The sequence below is a fragment of the Anomaloglossus baeobatrachus genome, chromosome 11 (assembly GCF_048569485.1).
Source record: "Anomaloglossus baeobatrachus isolate aAnoBae1 chromosome 11, aAnoBae1.hap1, whole genome shotgun sequence".
Classification (NCBI taxonomy): domain Eukaryota; kingdom Metazoa; phylum Chordata; class Amphibia; order Anura; family Aromobatidae; genus Anomaloglossus; species Anomaloglossus baeobatrachus.
Genome location: NC_134363.1, coordinates 151193793 through 151213245, shown reverse-complemented (window position 1 = coordinate 151213245; position 19453 = coordinate 151193793). Strand labels below are relative to the sequence as shown.

At 51.4% G+C, this 19453-nt stretch overlaps 1 protein-coding gene across 1 annotated transcript in view; it reads right to left on the bottom strand.

The window, feature by feature from the left end:
- The window catches only part of INTS11 (integrator complex subunit 11), a 40811-nt gene that overhangs the window by 20023 nt on the left and 1335 nt on the right, over window positions 1-19453 (bottom strand). Inside the window, exons 2-13 of the mRNA XM_075328674.1 lie at window positions 18789-18889; window positions 16014-16111; window positions 15853-15926; window positions 15546-15774; window positions 8862-8960; window positions 8077-8111; window positions 7799-7937; window positions 3968-4032; window positions 3697-3886; window positions 2784-2867; window positions 1163-1252; window positions 911-1073 (exon numbers count right to left, since the gene is read on the bottom strand). Of these exons, the coding sequence (XP_075184789.1) occupies window positions 911-1073; window positions 1163-1252; window positions 2784-2867; window positions 3697-3886; window positions 3968-4032; window positions 7799-7937; window positions 8077-8111; window positions 8862-8960; window positions 15546-15774; window positions 15853-15926; window positions 16014-16111; window positions 18789-18816 (1294 nt within the window). The 5' untranslated portion in view covers window positions 18817-18889. The remainder of the gene's footprint in view (window positions 1-910; window positions 1074-1162; window positions 1253-2783; window positions 2868-3696; window positions 3887-3967; window positions 4033-7798; window positions 7938-8076; window positions 8112-8861; window positions 8961-15545; window positions 15775-15852; window positions 15927-16013; window positions 16112-18788; window positions 18890-19453) is intronic.

The window sequence follows — 19453 nt, the reverse complement described above, 5'->3', positions numbered from 1 at the left end:
GCCGCCTATGGGTGGTGGTCGCGGCGTAATGTATACCTCCTCCGGCGTCCCGGGTCAACGCTCTTCCTGCTTGATGCTGATTGGCCGATCAGCCTGTTTGTCACAGGCTCCCTGCTGGCCATCAGCTCGAGCTGTGATTGGCCAGTCAGCCGGCTCGCAGCTGATTGGCCGAATCAGCCGCGACGTCACCGCCTGCAGGCTCGCTCCCATTGGTCCAGCGTCCCCGGCGTCCCCGGCAGAAGGAAAGTAACGGTAAGTTCCGAAACTCTCTCTCTCTGTGTGTACGGTATGTGTATGGGGGCTGTATGTGTCAGAGTGTGTGTGTGTGTGTGTGTGTGTGTGTACGGTACCGGTACGATATGTGTGTGGGTGCCGTGTGGGTCTGTACCGGTACCGTATGTGTCAGTGTGTGTGGTGGCAGAGTGGGGGGCAGAACCACTGTATGGGGAGGCTGCAGGGGGGAGGATGGGGTGGATTCCGGACTCTCAAACAATGGGGAGGCTGCAGGGGGGAGGATGGGGTGGGTGGATTCCGGACTCTCAAACAATGGGGAGGCTGCAGGGGGGAGGATGGGGTGCATGCCGGACTCTCAAACAATGGGGAGGCTGCAGGGGGGAGGATGGGGTGGATGCCGGACTCTCAAACAATGGGGAGGCTGCAGGGGGGAGGGGGGAGGCTTAAATTGTTATTTTTTTTTTCCAATGTAAGGCCTCCCCCGAAAGTAAGGCAGGGTGGGACTTTTGGGGGTAAAATTAATGTAAGACAGGGCCTTACTTTCGGGGAAACACGGTACATATTAGAGCAGATATATTAACACTGGTGCAAAGAGAAAGCAAATTCATCAGTAGCAGCCAATAAGGGCAACCGCTCCCCCCGCTGTGTAGACCACCATAATAATCTCCCTACTTACGAAACTCTTGCTCGATCTTTTGCTTTAGGAACTCCATCTTCTTGGCCTCGCCGTGCACCAGTAACACGTTCCGGGGCTCTGCCTGGCGGATGAGCTGCATGATCCCCTTGGCATCGGCGTGGGCACTGAAGGACATATACTCCACCTGCATTTTTACTTCCAGCTGCCCGCAAACAACAGCGAATGGGGTTAGTCATCAATGTGTGTAAGCGAATACACTAACAGCAAAGGTGGAGCGGACCGGGCACGTACCGTCTGCCTCCCCTCCATCTCCAGCTTACGTTGCCCACTTAGGATCTTGTGTCCCACTGTGCCCTGTACACAGTACCCGGGCATGATCACCTGTACAAGAGTCAATGACAAGCCGATATATGAGTGGTAGCATGGGAGACGCAAGACTTTGTATATGGTTGTATTGTAAAGCATGATTGACCATAGATCACAATGCAAAGAACACCATCCACATGAGGGTCAGCAGAATACGGTGAGCATACATTCAGCTATTAATGTCAATGTTCACACATCACAGACGTGGTGTGAATTAAGCCTTAAAGGGTTTTTCCAGGGCAATTCCCTTCCGCATCAAGAAATAGAGCACCAGCAATGGCGCCACATCTATATATACAGCTGCTTGTGTGACGTGGGACTAGCATGGGTGGGCGATACGTGCTGATCATCCACGCGTCTCGGCAGGTATGTGCAGATGTGAAGTAACGGGCATCGCTCTCTGCTCGGCCGAGCGCGTTAATGATCTCTGAGAGAGCGACCAACAAACTCCTGTCAGTAACTTATCTCCCAGAAAACAAAAGGATCGGCCGCTGATATCCACCTTTTCTTTCCAGACATCATAGGCCACTGATTGGGACCCCCATACACACTAGACGGTTGGCTGATCATGCAGACATCAGTGGCTATGTATGTGTATGGGGGCATTTAGCATACGAGATACGCCTTGATGCTGGCTGCTGGGCTCATATAAAACTGGTCTATTTTACACTAAGTGTCTCAGTGTTTTAATTTATTTCCTTAGGAGTAATAAAAATAAAAATCTTTATTTTTATATAGCGCTAACATATTCCACAGCACTTTACATACATCAGGAACACTGTCCCCATTGGGGCTCACAATCTAACTTCCCTATCTGTATGTCTTTGGAGTGTGGGCGGAAAACCAGAGTACCCGGAGGAAATCCACGCAAACACGGGGAGAACATACAAACTTCTTGCAGATGTTGTCCTTGGTGGGATTTGAACACAGGACCCCAGCACTGTTAGACTGCAATGCTAACCACTGAGCCACTGTGACGTAATGCATGTCTAGGTTCCTTATTTAATATCTGTATACCTTAGTGTCTCAGAGTGCAGCTATTTGTTAGTTTACTTCATGCTCAGCATGCACCTGTTCACATTTGTCTGTTAGGAAGTGCCATCAGTTTTTTTTGTTTTTTGATTATGGGGTCATGCCTTCTAACTCAGCACTCCTACCCATCAACTTAAAAAGCTCCTTAATTGCCTAGAAACAATATAAAATTGTTGGCTATTTAACCTAGGTAGGAGGCATTTAGGTAAGGACCAAGCATACGAGACATGCCTTGATGCTGGCTGCTGGGCTCGCAAAAACTGGCCTTTTTTATCAGCCAAGTTTTTTTTATTTATCTTCTTCGCAGTAATGCATGCCAAGTTCCTATATTTATTGTCTGTATAAGTAAGCGTCTAAGTGCAGCTATTTATTTGTTAGTTTATCTCATGTTCAGTATGCACCTATTCACACTTGTCTGTTAGGAAGTGCCAACAGTTTTCTTATTTTAGATTATGGAGGCGTTTACACATAAGATCATTAGCATGTACCCCTGTGCATTACAAGGAGATCTCACCATATTCTTTTCATTCCCGGCCCACTTGCGGAAAATCTGCAAAGACTGGCCAGCGTGTAACATCCCTGGAGTAGCGAACACTACCTGTAAATTAGAAATTACAGTATAAAGTCATCCTGTCCTGTGTGACTCTCCCTCATATCATCACAGATGCTGAAGACTGGTTTTCCATAATATATACCATATTTTTCGGTGTATAAAAGACACATCGTATTATAAGACGCACCCAAAATTTAGAGAGAAAAAAAAAATATTGGGTCCGTCTTACAATCCGGTGGTGTCTTACCAGAAGGCGGCAGCAGTGGTGGAGCGGGGTCACAGGAGGCAGGGGCGGTGGAGGAATAAGGTGATGCTGCGGGGGCTGTGCTGGGGCTGCAGGCCGAGGGCGCTGTGATGGAGCTGCAGCTCAAGATTTCATCTTGCGCACGTACAACCTTTGGCCCATTGCTCTCCCAGCAGCGGATTTGAAGGAAAATAGCGCCCAGAGGTGGCGCAAGCGCAGTTGAGATCTTGAGCCAAGAGAGCTCCATCTGTGCATGCACCGACTCCAGGCGCCCTTGGCCTGAAGCCCAAGCACAAGGCCCGCAGCCTCAGCGCATCGCCCACGGCCCCGGCCCAACGCCCACCCCGGCCCAACGCCCGCAACCCCGGCATTGCTCCCGCAACCCCGGCATTGCTCCCGCAACCCCGGCATTGCTCCCGCAACCCCGGCATTGCTCCCGCAACCCCGGCATTGCTCCCGCAACCCCTCTGCACCATTTCTGGTAAGAAATATTCGCATTACAAGATGCACCCCTCATTTTCCTCCCAAATTTTTAGTAGGAAAAGTGCATCTTATATATATTCATATACACAGTATTTTTCGGATTATAAGTATTCCACATACTGGTATATACACCCTCCAGTTTCTTACCATTGGACCAGGGTTATCTGCAAAAGCTCTGTCGAAGGCCTTGATGTGCTTAAACTCAAACATGTTCCTCTGGACGAAGGTCTTCCGGATCTTCTGGTTAGTCCAGGTAATGAAGAGCTTGTAGTAGTGGTTTGCTTTCTCGGTTAGACCCGTGGAGAAGTAAATTGGGGCTTTCAGATTCATCCGCTCCCTGAATGAAGACGCTCATTGTCATATGCAAAATTAATTAAATTGTAAGAAAAGTTACTGAGGCACATAAAGCCGATGTTACCAGAAGGTTTCCAACAAGATGCAGAGTTCCTGCGCTCTCCCCAGTGCAAACACGGGAATGAGGACCTGTCAGAGGAGACAAATACACGCGGCTATAAAGAAGAAGGGAATTTTGTTTACTTACCGTAAATTCCTTTTCTTCTAGCTCCTATTGGGAGACCCAGACAATTGGGTGTATAGCTTCTGCCTCTGGAGGCCACACAAAGTATTACACTTTAAAAGTGTAACCCCTCCCCTCTGCCTATACACCCTCCCGTGCATCACGGGCTCCTCAGTTTTCGTGCAAAAGCAGGAAGGAGGAAACTTATAAATTGGTCTAAGGTAAATTCAATCCGAAGGATGTTCGGAGAACTGAAACCATGAACCAAAAGAACAATTCAACATGAACAACATGTGTACACAAAAGAACAACCAGCCCGAAGGGAACAGGGGCGGGTGCTGGGTCTCCCAATAGGAGCTAGAAGAAAAGGAATTTACGGTAAGTAAACAAAATTCCCTTCTTTGTCGCTCCATTGGGAGACCCAGACAATTGGGACGTCCAAAAGCAGTCCCTGGGTGGGTAAAAGAATACCTCAATAAAAAGAGCCGAAAAACGGCCCCCTCTTACAGGTGGGCGACCGCCGCCTGAAGGACTCGCCTACCTAGGCTGGCATCTGCCGAAGCATAGGCATGCACCTGATAGTGTTTCGTGAAAGTGTGCAGACTCGACCAGGTAGCCGCCTGACACACCTGCTGAGCCGTAGCCTGGTGCCGCAATGCCCAGGATGCACCCACGGCTCTGGTAGAATGGGCCTTCAGCCCTGAAGGAATCGGAAGCCCAGAAGAACGGTAGGCTTCAAGAATCGGTTCCTTGATCCACCGAGCCAAGGTTGACTTGGAAGCCTGCGACCCCTTACGCTGGCCAGCGACAAGGACAAAGAGCGCATCAGAACGGCGCAAGGGCGCCGTGCGTGAAATGTAGAGCCGGAGTGCTCTCACGAGATCTAACAAGTGCAAATCCTTTTCACATTGGTGAACTGGATGAGGGCAAAAGGAAGGTAAGGAGATATCCTGATTGAGATGAAAAGGAGATACCACCTTAGGGAGAAATTCCGGGACCGGACGCAGAACCACCTTATCCTGGTGAAACACCAGGAAGGGGGCTTTGCATGACAGCGCTGCTAGCTCAGACACTCTCCGAAGTGATGTGACTGCCACTAGGAAGGCCACCTTCTGCGAAAGGCGTGATAGAGAGACATCCCGCATCGGCTCGAAAGGTGGTTTCTGAAGAGCCGTTAGCACCCTGTTAAGATCCCAGGGTTCCAGCGGACGCTTGTAAGGTGGGACTATGTGGCAAACTCCCTGCAGGAACGTGCGGACCTGCGGAAGCCTGGCTAGACGCTTTTGAAAAAAACACGGAAAGCGCCGATACTTGTCCCTTGAGAGAGCCGAGAGACAAACCCTTGTCCATTCCGGATTGAAGGAAAGAAAGAAAAGTGGGTAAGGCAAACGGCCAGGGGGTAAAACCCCGATCAGAGCACCAGGATAAGAAGATCCTCCAAGACCTGTGATAGATCTTGGCGGACGTTGGTTTCCTGGCTTGTCTCATAGTGGCAATGACATCTTGAGATAACCCTGAGGACGCTAGGAGCCAGGACTCAATGGCCACACAGTCAGGTTGAGGGCCGCAGAATTCAGATGGAAAAATGGCCCTTGAGACAGCAAGTCTGGTCGGTCTGGGAGTGCCCACGGTTGACCCACCGTGAGGTGCCACAGATCCGGGTAGCACGACCTCCTCGGCCAGTCTGGAGCGACGAGGATGGCGCGGCGGCAGTCGGACCTGATCTTGCGCAACACTCTGGGCAGCATCGCCAGAGGAGGAAACACATAAGGGAGTCGAAACTGCGACCAATCCTGAACTAATGCGTCCGCCGCCAGAGCTCTGTGATCTTGAGACCGTGCCATGAATGCCGGGACTTTGTTGTTGTGCCGAGACGCCATGAGGTCGACGTCCGGCGTTCCCCAGCGGCAACAGATCTCTTGAAACACGTCCGGGTGAAGAGACCATTCCCCTGCGTCCATGCCCTGGCGACTGAGAAAGTCTGCTTCCCAGTTTTCTACGCCCGGGATGTGAACTGCGGAGATGGTGGAGGCTGTGGCCTCCGCCCACAGCAGAATCCGCCGAACTTCTTGGAAGGCTTGACGACTGCGAGTGCCGCCCTGGTGGTTGATGTACGCGACCGCCGTGGCGTTGTCCGACTGTATGCGGATCTGTCTGCCCTCCAGCCACCGATGGAACGCCTTTAGGGCTAGATACACTGCCCTTATCTCCAGAACATTGATCTGAAGGGAGGACTCTGATTTTCCCTTCGACAAGGAAGTGGGAAGAAGCCACCACTGAAGAGAGGTTTTGGCTGCCAGTGAAAGAGAGACGTTCCTGTCGAGGGACGTCGACCTCCTGTCCCATTTGCGGAGAATGTCCCATTGAAGTGGACGCAGATGAAACTGCGCAAAGGGAACTGCCTCCATTGCTGCCACCATCTTCCCTAGGAAGTGCATGAGGCGCCTCAAGGGGTGTGACTGGGTCCGAAGGAGAGAGTGCACCCCTGTCTGCAGCGAACGCTGTTTGTCCAGCGGAAGCTTCACTATCGCTGAGAGAGTATGAAACTCCATCCCGAGGTAAGTCAGTGATTGGGTCGGTGTCAATGATTGTAAATATGGCTGCCAGAGCTCTCAGGGGAGGAGGGAGCCGTGGGCGTGACTAATAAAGTGCGGGAATCTGGTGCCCCACAGTGCTCAGTGAGGGGGGAGGAGAACACCTAAGTATGCTCCAGCCCTCACTGCCGACGTCCAGTCGACCGTCCCGCCCTTACCCCTGACTGGCAGGCCCGGGGGCGGGAGTTATGGTACTAGGCCGCAGAAGCCGGGGACTAAATTTAATAACGCGGCCGGCAAACAGGCGCGGTCGGCGCGGTAGTCCCGGTCGTCACAAAAAAACAGCAGCCGCTGCAACGTTTGTAACACAGGCGCTCCATGCACCGTCCCCAAGGGGACACAGAGTACCTTATAGATGCAGGGCCTGTCCCTGATGATACTCAGTCTCCTGTCCGTCAGATTCCCCCAGGGGCTGCGGAGGGAGCCCGGTCCCAGTGAATGGTGACCGGTTAGGATCCCACTTCTCCCAGAGCCTCTAAGGGATGGGGAAGGAAAAACGGCATGTGGCTCCAGCCTTTGTACCCGCAATGGGTACCTCAACCTTAACAGCACCGCCGACTTAGTGGGGTGAGAAGGGAGCATGCCGGGGGCCCTGTTAGGGGCCTTCTTTTCTTCCATCCGATACAATCAGCAGCTGCTGCTGACTAAAATGGGAGCTTGAGTGAATGTGTGCCTCCTTCAACACAAAGCATAAAACTGAGGAGCCCGTGATGCACGGGAGGGTGTATAGGCAGAGGGCAGGGGTTACACTTTTTAAAGTGTAATACTTTGTGTGGCCTCCGGAGGCAGAAGCTATACACCCAATTGTCTGGGTCTCCCAATGGAGCGACAAAGAAAAACCATTTATGCCAACAATTTATGTGAATATATTGTACATTTCAGACCCATCAGCAAGACGTGGATTAAATATACGATCAATTACACTTGCCACATGGAGGATTTGTCTCAGACATTTTTTAGAAGACAACAGAAAGACATAGGGAAACATGTTCCATATTGGGCAGATTTTGGTGCAAATTTGCTGTTGGATTTTCCTCTAAATGTAAAATCCGAAGTTTATCTGTGGTCGCGCTCATACAACGCTCCCTTAAGTGATGTTTTAGCTTAAAAAAAAAAAAAAAAAAAAAAAAGGACTAACCTTTCCACCTTTTTCTACACTCTCGTGGACCTTCTTCAGAAAGTCTCGCTCCCGACAACGCTTGGAGTCTCTGATGGTGGTCGCATAGGTGGATTCGGTGATGAGTAAATCCGGGCGACATTTGTCGATCCATGCGGCTCTGAAGCAAAATAAAATCAATCATCTAATTACACAATGCATCATAGTTATATGCAGAACACACCAGACATCACTCCACAAAAAATAAAAGACATCCAAACCCCAAGATGATATTTGGCAAAAAATAAAAAAAATCTTACCCCAAATGCCGATCTGGAGTCATATTGTAATCCCCCTGGGAAAAAAGGAGAACAGTCAAATTATGATATAACCAAGAATGAAACGTCTACTGATGCATGATGACAGAGGTGCCAGAGAATAGATTATTATTATATATATTACACACACACTATTTTTCGGATTACAAAATGCACTTTTCCGACCAAACATTTTTTGGGGAAAATGAGGGATGCGTCTTATAATCTGAATATAACTTACCGGGAGGTGGTGGAGAGGGGTAGCAGGAGGCAGGGGCGATGCTGCGGGCGCTGCACTGGTGCTTGCTGTGGATAGTAAGGCATGGGCCATCCTAAAAATGTTGGTGGTGCAGGCTTCAAATAATGGCGCCCTGGGTCGGCGTGTACGCAGATTGAGGTCTCGGCACAAGATCTCATCTTCGCACGCGCCGCCTCCGGCCCATTGATTTCCCGGCAGCGGACTTAAGGAAAATGGCATGTGTGCAGATGAGATCTCAGCTTGTCATTGAGGCGATAGCCCATTCTGCGGACGCGCTGATTCCGGGTGCCATTTCTTTGAAGCCCGCACTGGCAACAGTTTCTGCATGTTCCTACATCGAGCATCCGAGACACCTGCCACACTGCCCGCAGCATCACATTACTCTACCACCACCCCTGCCTCCTGCGACCCTGCTCCACCACCGGATTATAAGATATATTATATATATATATATATATATTAAATATGTATATACAAAACATTTCACTAGTCAAGTATTAGCCCTCAGCTAGGCTTCCTATATACTCACAGTATAAACAACAGATTCGGAGCCAACTTTAATCTGAAACATGGCGGCTCCCAACACATGTCCCGCATAATATGCCTTAATTTCCAGTTCTTCATCAACCTAACAAAGATAAATATGAGATAACAATCAGTAAATAAAATAATTTGGCAGGGGTAGGAGGTTACTCATTACATACATTTAGTTATATGACATCAACATTAAAGCAGCAGAACAAAAATGTGTTTTTAGTCCAATATATATTATGTATCCAGAATGTAGTTTTCTCCATCGTTTCATTGGGGGACACAGGACCATGGGTTATGCTGCTGTCACTAGGAGGCTGACACTAAGTAGACAGAAAAAGTTAGCTCCTCCCCAGCAGTATACACCCCTGAGCCGGAGGCGGACTCAATCAGTTTTTTGCTTAGTGTCGTAGGAGGCTGATGTGGGCCGACTGGGCCCCCTTCAGCCACTTGATTTTTTGCGTATATTTTTTCATTTTTTTCTCGGCGACGCTCGTCACTCTCATCTGTTGGAATTCTCTTTTTCTACAGGTATCGTTTCTCTACCTCAGCTCTCGCAGCCCTGTGGGTACCACTCCCCTGGGTCGCAGAGGCTTGAGTTGTCGGGCCCTCTCCCCCGTCCAATTCCACGGTACCACTCCCGGGTTGGCACGCGGGGCTAATCCTTCCTGGGCACCTCCTATTCACCCTGCGGTATCACCCCAAAGGGTGCAAGGGGCATACAAGCAGGGACTGGACCTCGCAGCGCGTCTGGATTGATGATGGGGCCCGCAGCGCTGCTTCACTACAGAGGGGCTCCCTGCCCCCACCGGCGTCCACCTCCCTGCCTGCCTGCCTGCCTCATTCTTCTCCTGCGGCCCGCAGCCAGTCCTCCGGTGTGCGGAGCACATGGTCACATGTGCAGAGCTCCACGCCTGCACACTGGCAGAGGCTACGCCGCCGACCAGGTAGGACACCCCCTCCTACCTTCCCCCGGGCGGTTACAAATATAGGCCCCGGTCCGGGCCTACTCACCGGGCGCCCCGGCCACGTCCCCATCCGGCGCTGGAATCCACACATGCAGACGGCCGGTGCCCAGACGTCGCTGCCGCGCCGCCGCTCCCGCAGGCTCTTCCTTCCCCTGCACCGGCTGCTTCAAATTTAGGCTCCGGCCTGGGCCTAGTCACCGGACGCCCCGGGGCGCATCGGGCGACAGAGTGCACGCAGAGCTCCTGCCGACATCCGGTCTTCGCTGCTGCGCCGCCACCACAGTTCGCTGGCAGGACAGCCGGCCGGTATCTTCCCTGCTCCGACAGCTTAAAAACTTAGGCCCCGGCTTCGGCCCTGTACCCGGCGTCCTAGGCCCGCCTCCTGCCGCAGCGCGATTGGCCGCCGGCCGCTCGGTCTCCACCCTCCTCCCAGCCCCAGGCATCACAGGGGGGGGCGGTGGAGGTTTTTTCGCGCTCTCCTCAGCATCCATTTTAAAAAAAAAAAAAAAAAAAAAAAAAAAAAAAAAAAAAAAAAGAGACTGATTATAGCAGTTCCCCTAGTCTGCGGATTGCTGAGGCTACAGCAACCCTCATATTGGGGAAAAGTAGCCAACATTAGCCACGTTCTTTGAACGATAGTGGTTGTTTCTGTTTCTTTTATCATGGGCTCAGTTTATTTCAATATGTAAATGTAGACATATATATATATATATATATATATATATATATATATATATATATATATATTATATATATATTAACTCTTACGAGCACTTATTCGGGTTCTTGGTTTGCATCAGAGGTACAGTTGGTTTAGGACTGTTCTCTCAGTTGTGAATTACCCCGAACGTTGTCACATTAGTGCTTACAGCTTCCGGGGCCCTGGCACTGCACGCACCTGTATCCCGCCCCTGCAGGCGGGTTGGCGCCCTGTCTCAGGCCCTGCATCCCCGTGCTGACGTCCCTCGGGTGGGTGCGCATGCGCTGCGTCCCCGGCCGTCGCTCTGCCGTACCATCCGCAAGACTGGCGCATTCCCCCCGGGGAGTTGAGTCCCGTACTAGGGACCTTTTCCTCTGCCCAAGGCGGACCCGCCAGGTCTCGTCTTCTGCGCCCCCAGGGTTCACCTTAATCCCCAGGTCCAGACTGACTCTCCTCTGGTAGCCTTTCGACCTCTCGGGGATGGCCCAGGCGTTTCCTCCTCTGCTGGACTTCGAGCAGGAGGACCTGGATGTTTGGCGCATGGCTAATAGCCGGGTAAGGATGGTGAGTCAAGCCTTAAAGGTACGGACAGTCCTTCTCTACGTGCACGCACCGGGGGAGGTGAGTCCCGTACCAGGGACCTCACCCGCTGCTCGAAGCGTACCCGCCAGGTCTCGCCTTCGGCGCCTCCCCCTGGTTTTTCCTTCATTCCCAGGTCCAAAGCTCCCGCTCGATCAGAAGCCTTCCGACCTCTCTGGTGTTGACCCAGACGTACCACCTCTGCTGGATTCCGAGCAAGCGCCAAGGTTCGGCGCATGACGAATAGCCTGGAAGAAACGGTGAGTCAGACCATAAGGCCACGGATAGTTCTCTTCTCCTCTCTGAGCACACAGGTCTCCTTTAAGACTTTTCTAGTGGACCCATGATGTTTTCAGTGGGCATCCAATAGTTCGCAGAGCTACTGCTCCTTCACAGACAACATCCAGACAGGACGTTACCAGCGGTAAGTCTTGTTATTGTCTTTATTCATTCTCCAAGGGGCTCCGGAGAGAAGGGGCATGCCCCCCTGCGATCGACCCGCCAGGTTGCCTCTTGGCTTATCATCCCTAAGGTGACGTCTCTCAGGGACTCCACGGACACCCTACGCAGATTCCATCTCTACCGATCAGAACTGGTTGACATCTTCGGTAAGTACCTTCTCATCATAGCCCTGGCGCTTTACCAGCTTCACGGCCTGAGCCTAGAGCAGCAGTGTGACCACCCGTCGAGGCCTCTGACTCAGGAGCTGGATCGCGGTGGCGACATCTAAGGAGTCGCTGACCTTCCTTCCGCCTTTAGGTGACCGTCCCTTCGGAGATACGTAGTCTAGGGGATCCACTGGACTACGTGAGGGAAGTGTACATCTCTCCCCTAGGCTACGTGAGGGAAGAGCACATCTCTTCCCAGCATCGGCCCAGACGCTCAGGATCGTCGCCTTCACCGCTCGGTTCCAGTCCGTTCGAGCCGCAACCGTCAGGGCGCCTCTATCTCTCATCGTCATTTCTCGCTACTAGGGCAGCTGCTCCACCGGTTGGAGTCCTTTCAGACCCTGGCCCGGTAGATCATCCCCTTAGGCATGTTTTTCGAGACCGCCCAAGGGAAGTTACTCTTCACGCAGGAGTAGTTTTTCCTTCCCCGCACCAAGTCGGGTTCGGTAGGCGAGTCCGCAGCGGTTGGGGGAGGTGATAGCGGCGGTACACTTACCGGTTTTTCATCCTTGCCCTTCCAGAGGTCCCCACTGAAGAACGGAGATAAGTAGCTTCCGTCTGCCCCAGGGATCCGCCCTTCCCTTCCTAGTGGTCCAGCCTTCGTATCCGGTCCCTGGGAAGATCCCCTCTCCGTCTCCTCTGGAGAAAAGCATCAGCCATTACCAGTCTCCTATGCTAGGGTGGGCTTGTCCACCTTTCCACAGCACAGTCCCGAGGAACACCCCTTATGTGTGGTCTCCCCTTCAGCATTCCGGATTTCAGATCCATCCGGTTAGACCGGTTACGTTTTCTTCACTGGGGCGAGGTTGTTCCGGTCAGGTTCCAGTCGGACCATGCCACAGCGGTGGCGTGCATCATCCACCAGGGAGGCGCAGGAAGTGTCATGAAAAAGGGAAGAGGTCAAGAAGATCTTGCTCTGGGCCGGATCTCGTGCTCTCTAATCTCGGCAGTACACATCCCTACCGTGGACGTTTGGACGGCCGTTTTTTCTCAGCAGGAGGGGCCTCGCCTAGGCAAAATGGCTCCTCAACAGGGAAGTCTCCAGCCAGATCTACGACGAAGGAAGACCTCCAGTCGTGGTCCTATTGGCCCCCTGATCCAGCTTTCTAGTCAACGGCGCGTCTAGGGTGCCCCCTTCTCTGCGCTAGGTGACGACGCCCTCGCCCGGCTGTGAGGCCGGTTCATTTATTTCATTTTCTTGGGCATCTGCCCACGGCTTCCCATGATCTCGAGCTTTCTCAAGATGGACCAAGGCAGAGGGTGGCTATGGAGGGGCCCAGGCGAGCATAGTTCACAGAAGTCACTCAATCCACTCGCAGAGGCCCTGTGGCGCTTTCCAGACCGTCCAGTTCTTCCGTGTTGTGGCCCTCTCTGCCACCAGGACTTAGAAGCCCTAAGTTTCCCGACCTTAAGAGCGGATCCCGGGTTCTTGCTCGCACAGGCCGGTTGGCAAGAAGGATGCAGACAATGTTGGAGACCGGGGAGCCGGTTCCCTCGAAAATGTATTACCACACGTGTGGAGTTCCTCCGGGGTGTAAAGAGCACATCTTTTCTCTCTCTCTCCTTTCCTGCACTACTGCCATGCTGGCAGTCAGATCTGGATGCGGCTTTCTAGCGCGTCCCTCTAGGGGCCTGGTGTCGACGCGGTCATTTCAGTTCAGAGGCTTATCACTTCTCGTCCCACGACCAAGGTGTTTCACGCAGAGAAGCGTCCATCTGGCTCGACGGCATCGCCGTCCACTAGTAACGTGGGACCTTAATCTAGCGATGGGTTCACCTCACGGCTCTCGGTTTGAGCTTTTCCGAGGGCTTCTTACTCCCACCTGTTTGGATAGGTGGGCTCCTCGTGGCTGTCTCCTTGTTTCAAGGGGCATCAGGGCGGACAGCTCTCTCTTGTTGCCTTTGTTCCCCCTTTTTTTTTTTTTTTCCCAGGTCCTCCAGCAGGGCAAGGGGGGTGCTCCGGCCACTACCCTCCCTTCGGTCCAAGGCAGCCCGCCTTCCTTCCAGATAAGGAGTTTGGGTTTTCGGGTTCGGTTCTAGTACCTTCTTTCAGCCTGAAAAGGGCCTAGTTCGTTCCTGAACTGGTACGAGCCCTCAGTAGGTTGTGCCCTCAGGACCGCACTTTTCGGTTTACTCCGACAGTCAGTTCATCTTTTCAGGACAGTTCATCTTTTCATCCGGTCCCAGGAGGCGCATGCCGGCGCCCAGGGCTAAGATTTCCACAGGGATCCTTCCGTCATAGGTGAAACCTATCGCATGGAAGACGGACCTCCGCCGTTTTTCTACCGTCCAGGGGAGTCTCTTGGATGATTGGACTACAGACGTTGATGGACCGAGGTCTGCCGGACCTCCACCTGGTCTAGTCGGACCTCCACCTGGTCTAGTCGGACCTCCACCTGGTCTAGTCGGCAGACCTTTACTAGTTCCTATCAGGTCACACCCAAGCTTTGGCAGAGGCCAGTCTTGCCGTTATCTTTGCGGGCGGCAGTAGCACACCTGTAACAAGGTAGGTACTTGTAGGTCTGGGTCAAGCCCGACAGGAGGAAGCGGTTTCCTACCGATCTCCGGTGATGGTTTTCTTCCCACCCAGGGACTGCTTTTGGACATCCCATGGTCCTGTGTCCCCCAATGAAACGATGGAGAAAAAGATTTTTGTGTACTCACCGTAAAATCTCTTTCTCTGAGTCTTCATTGGGGGACACAGCACCCACCCTGCTTGTGTTTTTTGGGTCACATTTTACCTGTCTGTTGCCTCAGTGGCCATATTCCCAGGCCATTGGTCGCACGTCTAATTGGTTATAGTTTTTTCCTTGTCTTATCCAGGATTGTTTGGTTCTCCTCCTACTGCTTGTGCACTAAACTGATTGAGTCCGCCTCTGGCTCAGGGGTTATACTGCTGGGGAGGAGCTAACTTTTTCTGTTTACTTAGTGTCAGCCTCCTAGTGACAGCAGCATAACCCATGGTCCTGTGTCCCCCAATGAAGACTCAGAGAAAGAGATTTTACGGTGAGTACACAAAAATCTTTCTATTTCTTTCTAGCTGGAAATTCACATTGTACTTCTTCTTAGTTGGGTCATGTGATCTCCGGTAACGACAGGCCTTGTTCTCTTCATTGTTCACCAGTTCAGTCAACAGAGCTGCCTGTATGATGCAGCCAGTGACGTTCTCCACTGGGCATGGTGGCAGAAACTTGTATCACTATTACTGATGATGACTAGACGGCTCCCGTTCCACTTATCAAGTAGATCATAGTTTAGCCTGCATCACTACTTATAGTTAGGACAATATAATCATGGAGATAACACAAGACACAGATGGCAGTGGCTCTAGCAGCTATACTGATGTATTATGGGATTGATGGCAAAATCACAGTAATTAAATGTGAAATTTGCAAAATATTTATACGAGAAGTGCAATGTGTGATAGTTCATGCAGCGAGGGAAATACGTAATTACTTACCGGTAATGTGTTTTTTCCAAACCCATGACGGCACCACGAGAGAGGATGGGCGGATCCTCTCTCGTGGTGCAGTCATAGGGTGAGGGAAAAATAAACATTTGCTTGACGGCTTCTTTAGATGTTGCTTATTCACAGGATGAATACAAGTACAAGTCTTTACTCCATGCTTTACACTTCAGCTCCGCTTATACCGAATGGCAGGTATGTACAAGCTCCTGAAGAGCAGATTATAAGAACCTTCTACCTGAGATGGTCAGCACCGTTGTAGCCATGGGCTAGATGTTGTACGCTCCCGGCTCCATCTTACCTGCACAGTCTGATGGAGGTTCACAGCCACCACTTTCTTCATGCAGTCTTTAATCATCTGGGATGTGAAGAAGTTGGTTTCCCCTTTCTTGTCCACGGTGATCTTCCGGTAGTCCTCCAGCAGGATGGGGCAGATGGCCTTGGTAGGGTGCGTCATGTAAATGGGTCCGTCAAACCCGACCATCTCGCTCATGTACGGCAGAGCTCCACAATGGTCCAGGTGGAAGTGGCTGGAGGAGAAAGTAATGGACGTTACCCGGCTGCCGAGGAGAGCGGGGTCCTAGTAACCTCTATAGAGGTTCTGTTACCTGATGATGACACAATCCAGAAACTCAGTGAGACGTCCATTCTGTGTAATGTATGAGAAGTCTGGGAACCGGCGCTGTCACAAAAGAAGAAAGGTATCACTACACGAATCGCAGACCCTCTTATACCACCCCCCCCCCATACAACCCGCCGCAGGACGCACGTCATCATTGTATCCCATGTGCATCCCACAGTCCAGCATCACGTTCTTCCCTCCTATGGAGACCAGGATACAGCTGCGGCCAACATCTTGGCCGGCACCTGGAAAACACAGTCATAGTGAAAGGGTTAATATATGTACAATGGGGCTGATCGTAAGGGAGGTCCTCACACTGCAGATTGTTTATTACAGCTGATAGATGTGCAGCAAAACAGCGAGGGGATTACTGCGAACGTGTCAGATCCTTACTGAGCAGTGAGAGATCACAGCAGGGAGGAGCGACACTGAGGAGCTGACAATTAGACTAAGTGGGCAGAGATTCAGCAGCAGCAGGGAGGAGGGACACTGAGGAGCTGACAATTAGGCTAAGTGGGCAGAGATTCAGCAGCAGCAGGGAGGAGGGACACTGAGGAGCTGACAATTAGGCTAAGTGGGCAGAGATTCAGCAGCAGCAGGGAGGAGGGACACTGAGGAGCTGACAATTAGACTAAGTGGGCAGAGATTCAGCAACAGCAGGGAGGAGCGACACTGAGGAGCTGACAATTAGACTAAGTGGGCAGAGATTCAGCAACAGCAGGGAGGAGGGACACTGAGGAGCTGACAATTAGGCTAAGTGGGAAGAGATTCAGCAACAGCAGGGAGGAGGGACACTGGGGAGCTGACAATTAGGCTAAGTGGGAAGAGATTCAGCAACAGCAGGGAGGAGGGACACTGAGGAGCTGACAATTAGGCTAAGTGGGAAGAGATTCAGCAACAGCAGGGAGGAGGGACACTGGGGAGCTGACAATTAGGCTAAGTGGGCAGAGATTCAGCAGCAGCAGGGAGGAGGGACACTGAGGAGCTGACAATTAGACTAAGTGGGCAGAGATTCAGCAACAGCAGGGAGGAGCGACACTGAGGAGCTGACAATTAGACTAAGTGGGCAGAGATTCAGCAACAGCAGGGAGGAGGGACACTGAGGAGCTGACAATTAGGCTAAGTGGGAAGAGATTCAGCAACAGCAGGGAGGAGGGACACTGGGGAGCTGACAATTAGGCTAAGTGGGAAGAGATTCAGCAACAGCAGGGAGGAGGGACACTGAGGAGCTGACAATTAGGCTAAGTGGGAAGAGATTCAGCAACAGCAGGGAGGAGGGACACTGGGGAGCTGACAATTAGGCTAAGTGGGCAGAGATTCAGCAGCAGCAGGGAGGAGGGACACTGAGGAGCTGACAATTAGGCTAAGTGGGCAGAGATTCAGCAGCAGCAGGGAGGAGGGACACTGAGGAGCTGACAATTACGCTAAGTGGGAAGAGATTCAACAACAGCAGGGAGGAGGGACACTGAGGAGCTGACAATTAGACTAAGTGGGCAGAGATTCAGCAGCAGCAGGGAGGAGCGACACTGAGGAGCTGACAATTAGACTAAGTGGGCAGAGATTCAGCAGCAGCATGGAGGAGGGACACTGAGGAGCTGACAATTAGACTAAGTGGGCAGAGATTCAGCAGGAGCAGGGACACTGAGGAGCTGAAAATTAGACTAAGTGGGCAGAGATTCAGCAGCAGCAGGGAGGAGGGACACTGAGGAGCTGACAATTAGACTAAGTGGGCAGAGATTCAGCAGCAGCAGGGAGGAGCGACACTGAGGAGCTGACAATTAGACTAAGTGGGCAGAGATTCAGCAGCAGCAGGGAGGAGCGACACTGAGGAGCTGACAATTAGACTAAGTGGGCAGAGATTCAGCAGGAGCAGGGACACTGAGGAGCTGAAAATTAGACTAAGTGGGCAGAGATTCAGCAGCAGCAGGGAGGAGGGACACTGAGGAGCTGACAATTAGACTAAGTGGGCAGAGATTCAGCAGCAGCAGGGAGGAGGGACACTGACGAGCTAACAATTAGGCTAAGTGGGAAGAGATTCAGCAACAGCAGGGAGGAGGGACACTGACGAGCTGACAATTAGACTAAGTGGGAAGAGATTCAGCAACAGCAGGGAGGAGGGACACTGACGAGCTAACAATTAGGCTAAGTGGGCAGAGATTCAGCAGCAGCAGGGAGGAGGGACACTGACGAGCTAACAATTAGGCTAAGTGGGAAGAGATTCAGCAGCAGCAGGGAGGAGGGACACTGACGAGCTGACAATTAGACTAAGTGGGCAGAGATTCAGCAGCAGGGACACTGTTAAGCCATCAATCAGGGTATGTGGTGGGGGAGTTTAGCAGCTGCTGGAGCAGAGAGGAGTTGTCAATCACGGTAAGTGTGCAGAATACAAAAGGAACTATACAGACATTCTGACTTGGATTATCAAAGTAAGTACACCAGCCTCACCAAGATATATATTTCATTTAATATACGTAATATGGATTGTAAAATCTACTGGCAGATCCTCTTTAAGGTAATACAGTGGAAATTCACTAATAAAATGATCTACAAATGAGACATTTGATCTGCGGTTTCCTTTGTTACAGCATTCAATAGAGCAGTCTAGTGCCGCAGCCGTAATCTGGCCACGTGTGGCTACAGGAAGACCCTTCACCATATTCTCTTGGGATATCATATACATGCAGATTATCCGTCCACATAGTCATATGGCTGCAAAGTTCCACAGAGGACGTCCGGCCCCTGAATACTGTTTGTTATTAAGAATAAGCTACAAAGCGCCCCCTAGTGGTGGAGGCAGAAATGCAGCTTTTTAGCAGCGCAGGTTGTTTGGAGCTCTGTGTCAGGAATTGAAGCTCACCTCTTATTCATTAAAGAACGGTGCTGAAAGGTTAGGATTGGTAACATTACATGCCGAGATCTTACCTAGCGGGGTCACCTTAATTTCAGGCATCTTCAGATTTGGAATCTTCAGTAGACAATTTACATGTGATATAAGTCAGAGCGAAGACACCGCCTTCAGATCTCTAAAGTGAGGAAAGAAAAAAAAATGTAAAAATGTGCCAATATAAATGCAGCTTTATAGGCAAGAGGCGAAAATGATACAGAACTGCATTATACGGGATTCCGTAATGTATTATATACTACAGCATTGGGACAAAAGTGTTATGCAAGGTCCTCATTCAGTCCTATTGTGCCTGGTGTAAAACATACGTACAGGAGGCCTCCGATATCCATGAGCCCTAATAAAGGGTACGGGGGGGGGGCCTCTGATATCCATGAGCCCTAACAGACAATAATGAAGGCCTCCAATATCAATGAGCCCTAATAGAGGGTACGGGAGGCCTCCAATATCAATGAGCCCTAATAGAGGGTACGGGAGGCCTCCAATATCCATGAGTCCTAATAGGGCGTACGGGAGGCCTCCGATATCCACGAGTACTAATTGAGGCCTCTAACCAGAGCAGTGATGGGATTGGCTCATTCCACAATGCCGCTGGTTTATTGATGGGGCCCTTTAATGTCATCACGTGTCGCTCCTCCGGTGACTGATAACACTTATAATAACTCTGGCACGATAATAACCTCGT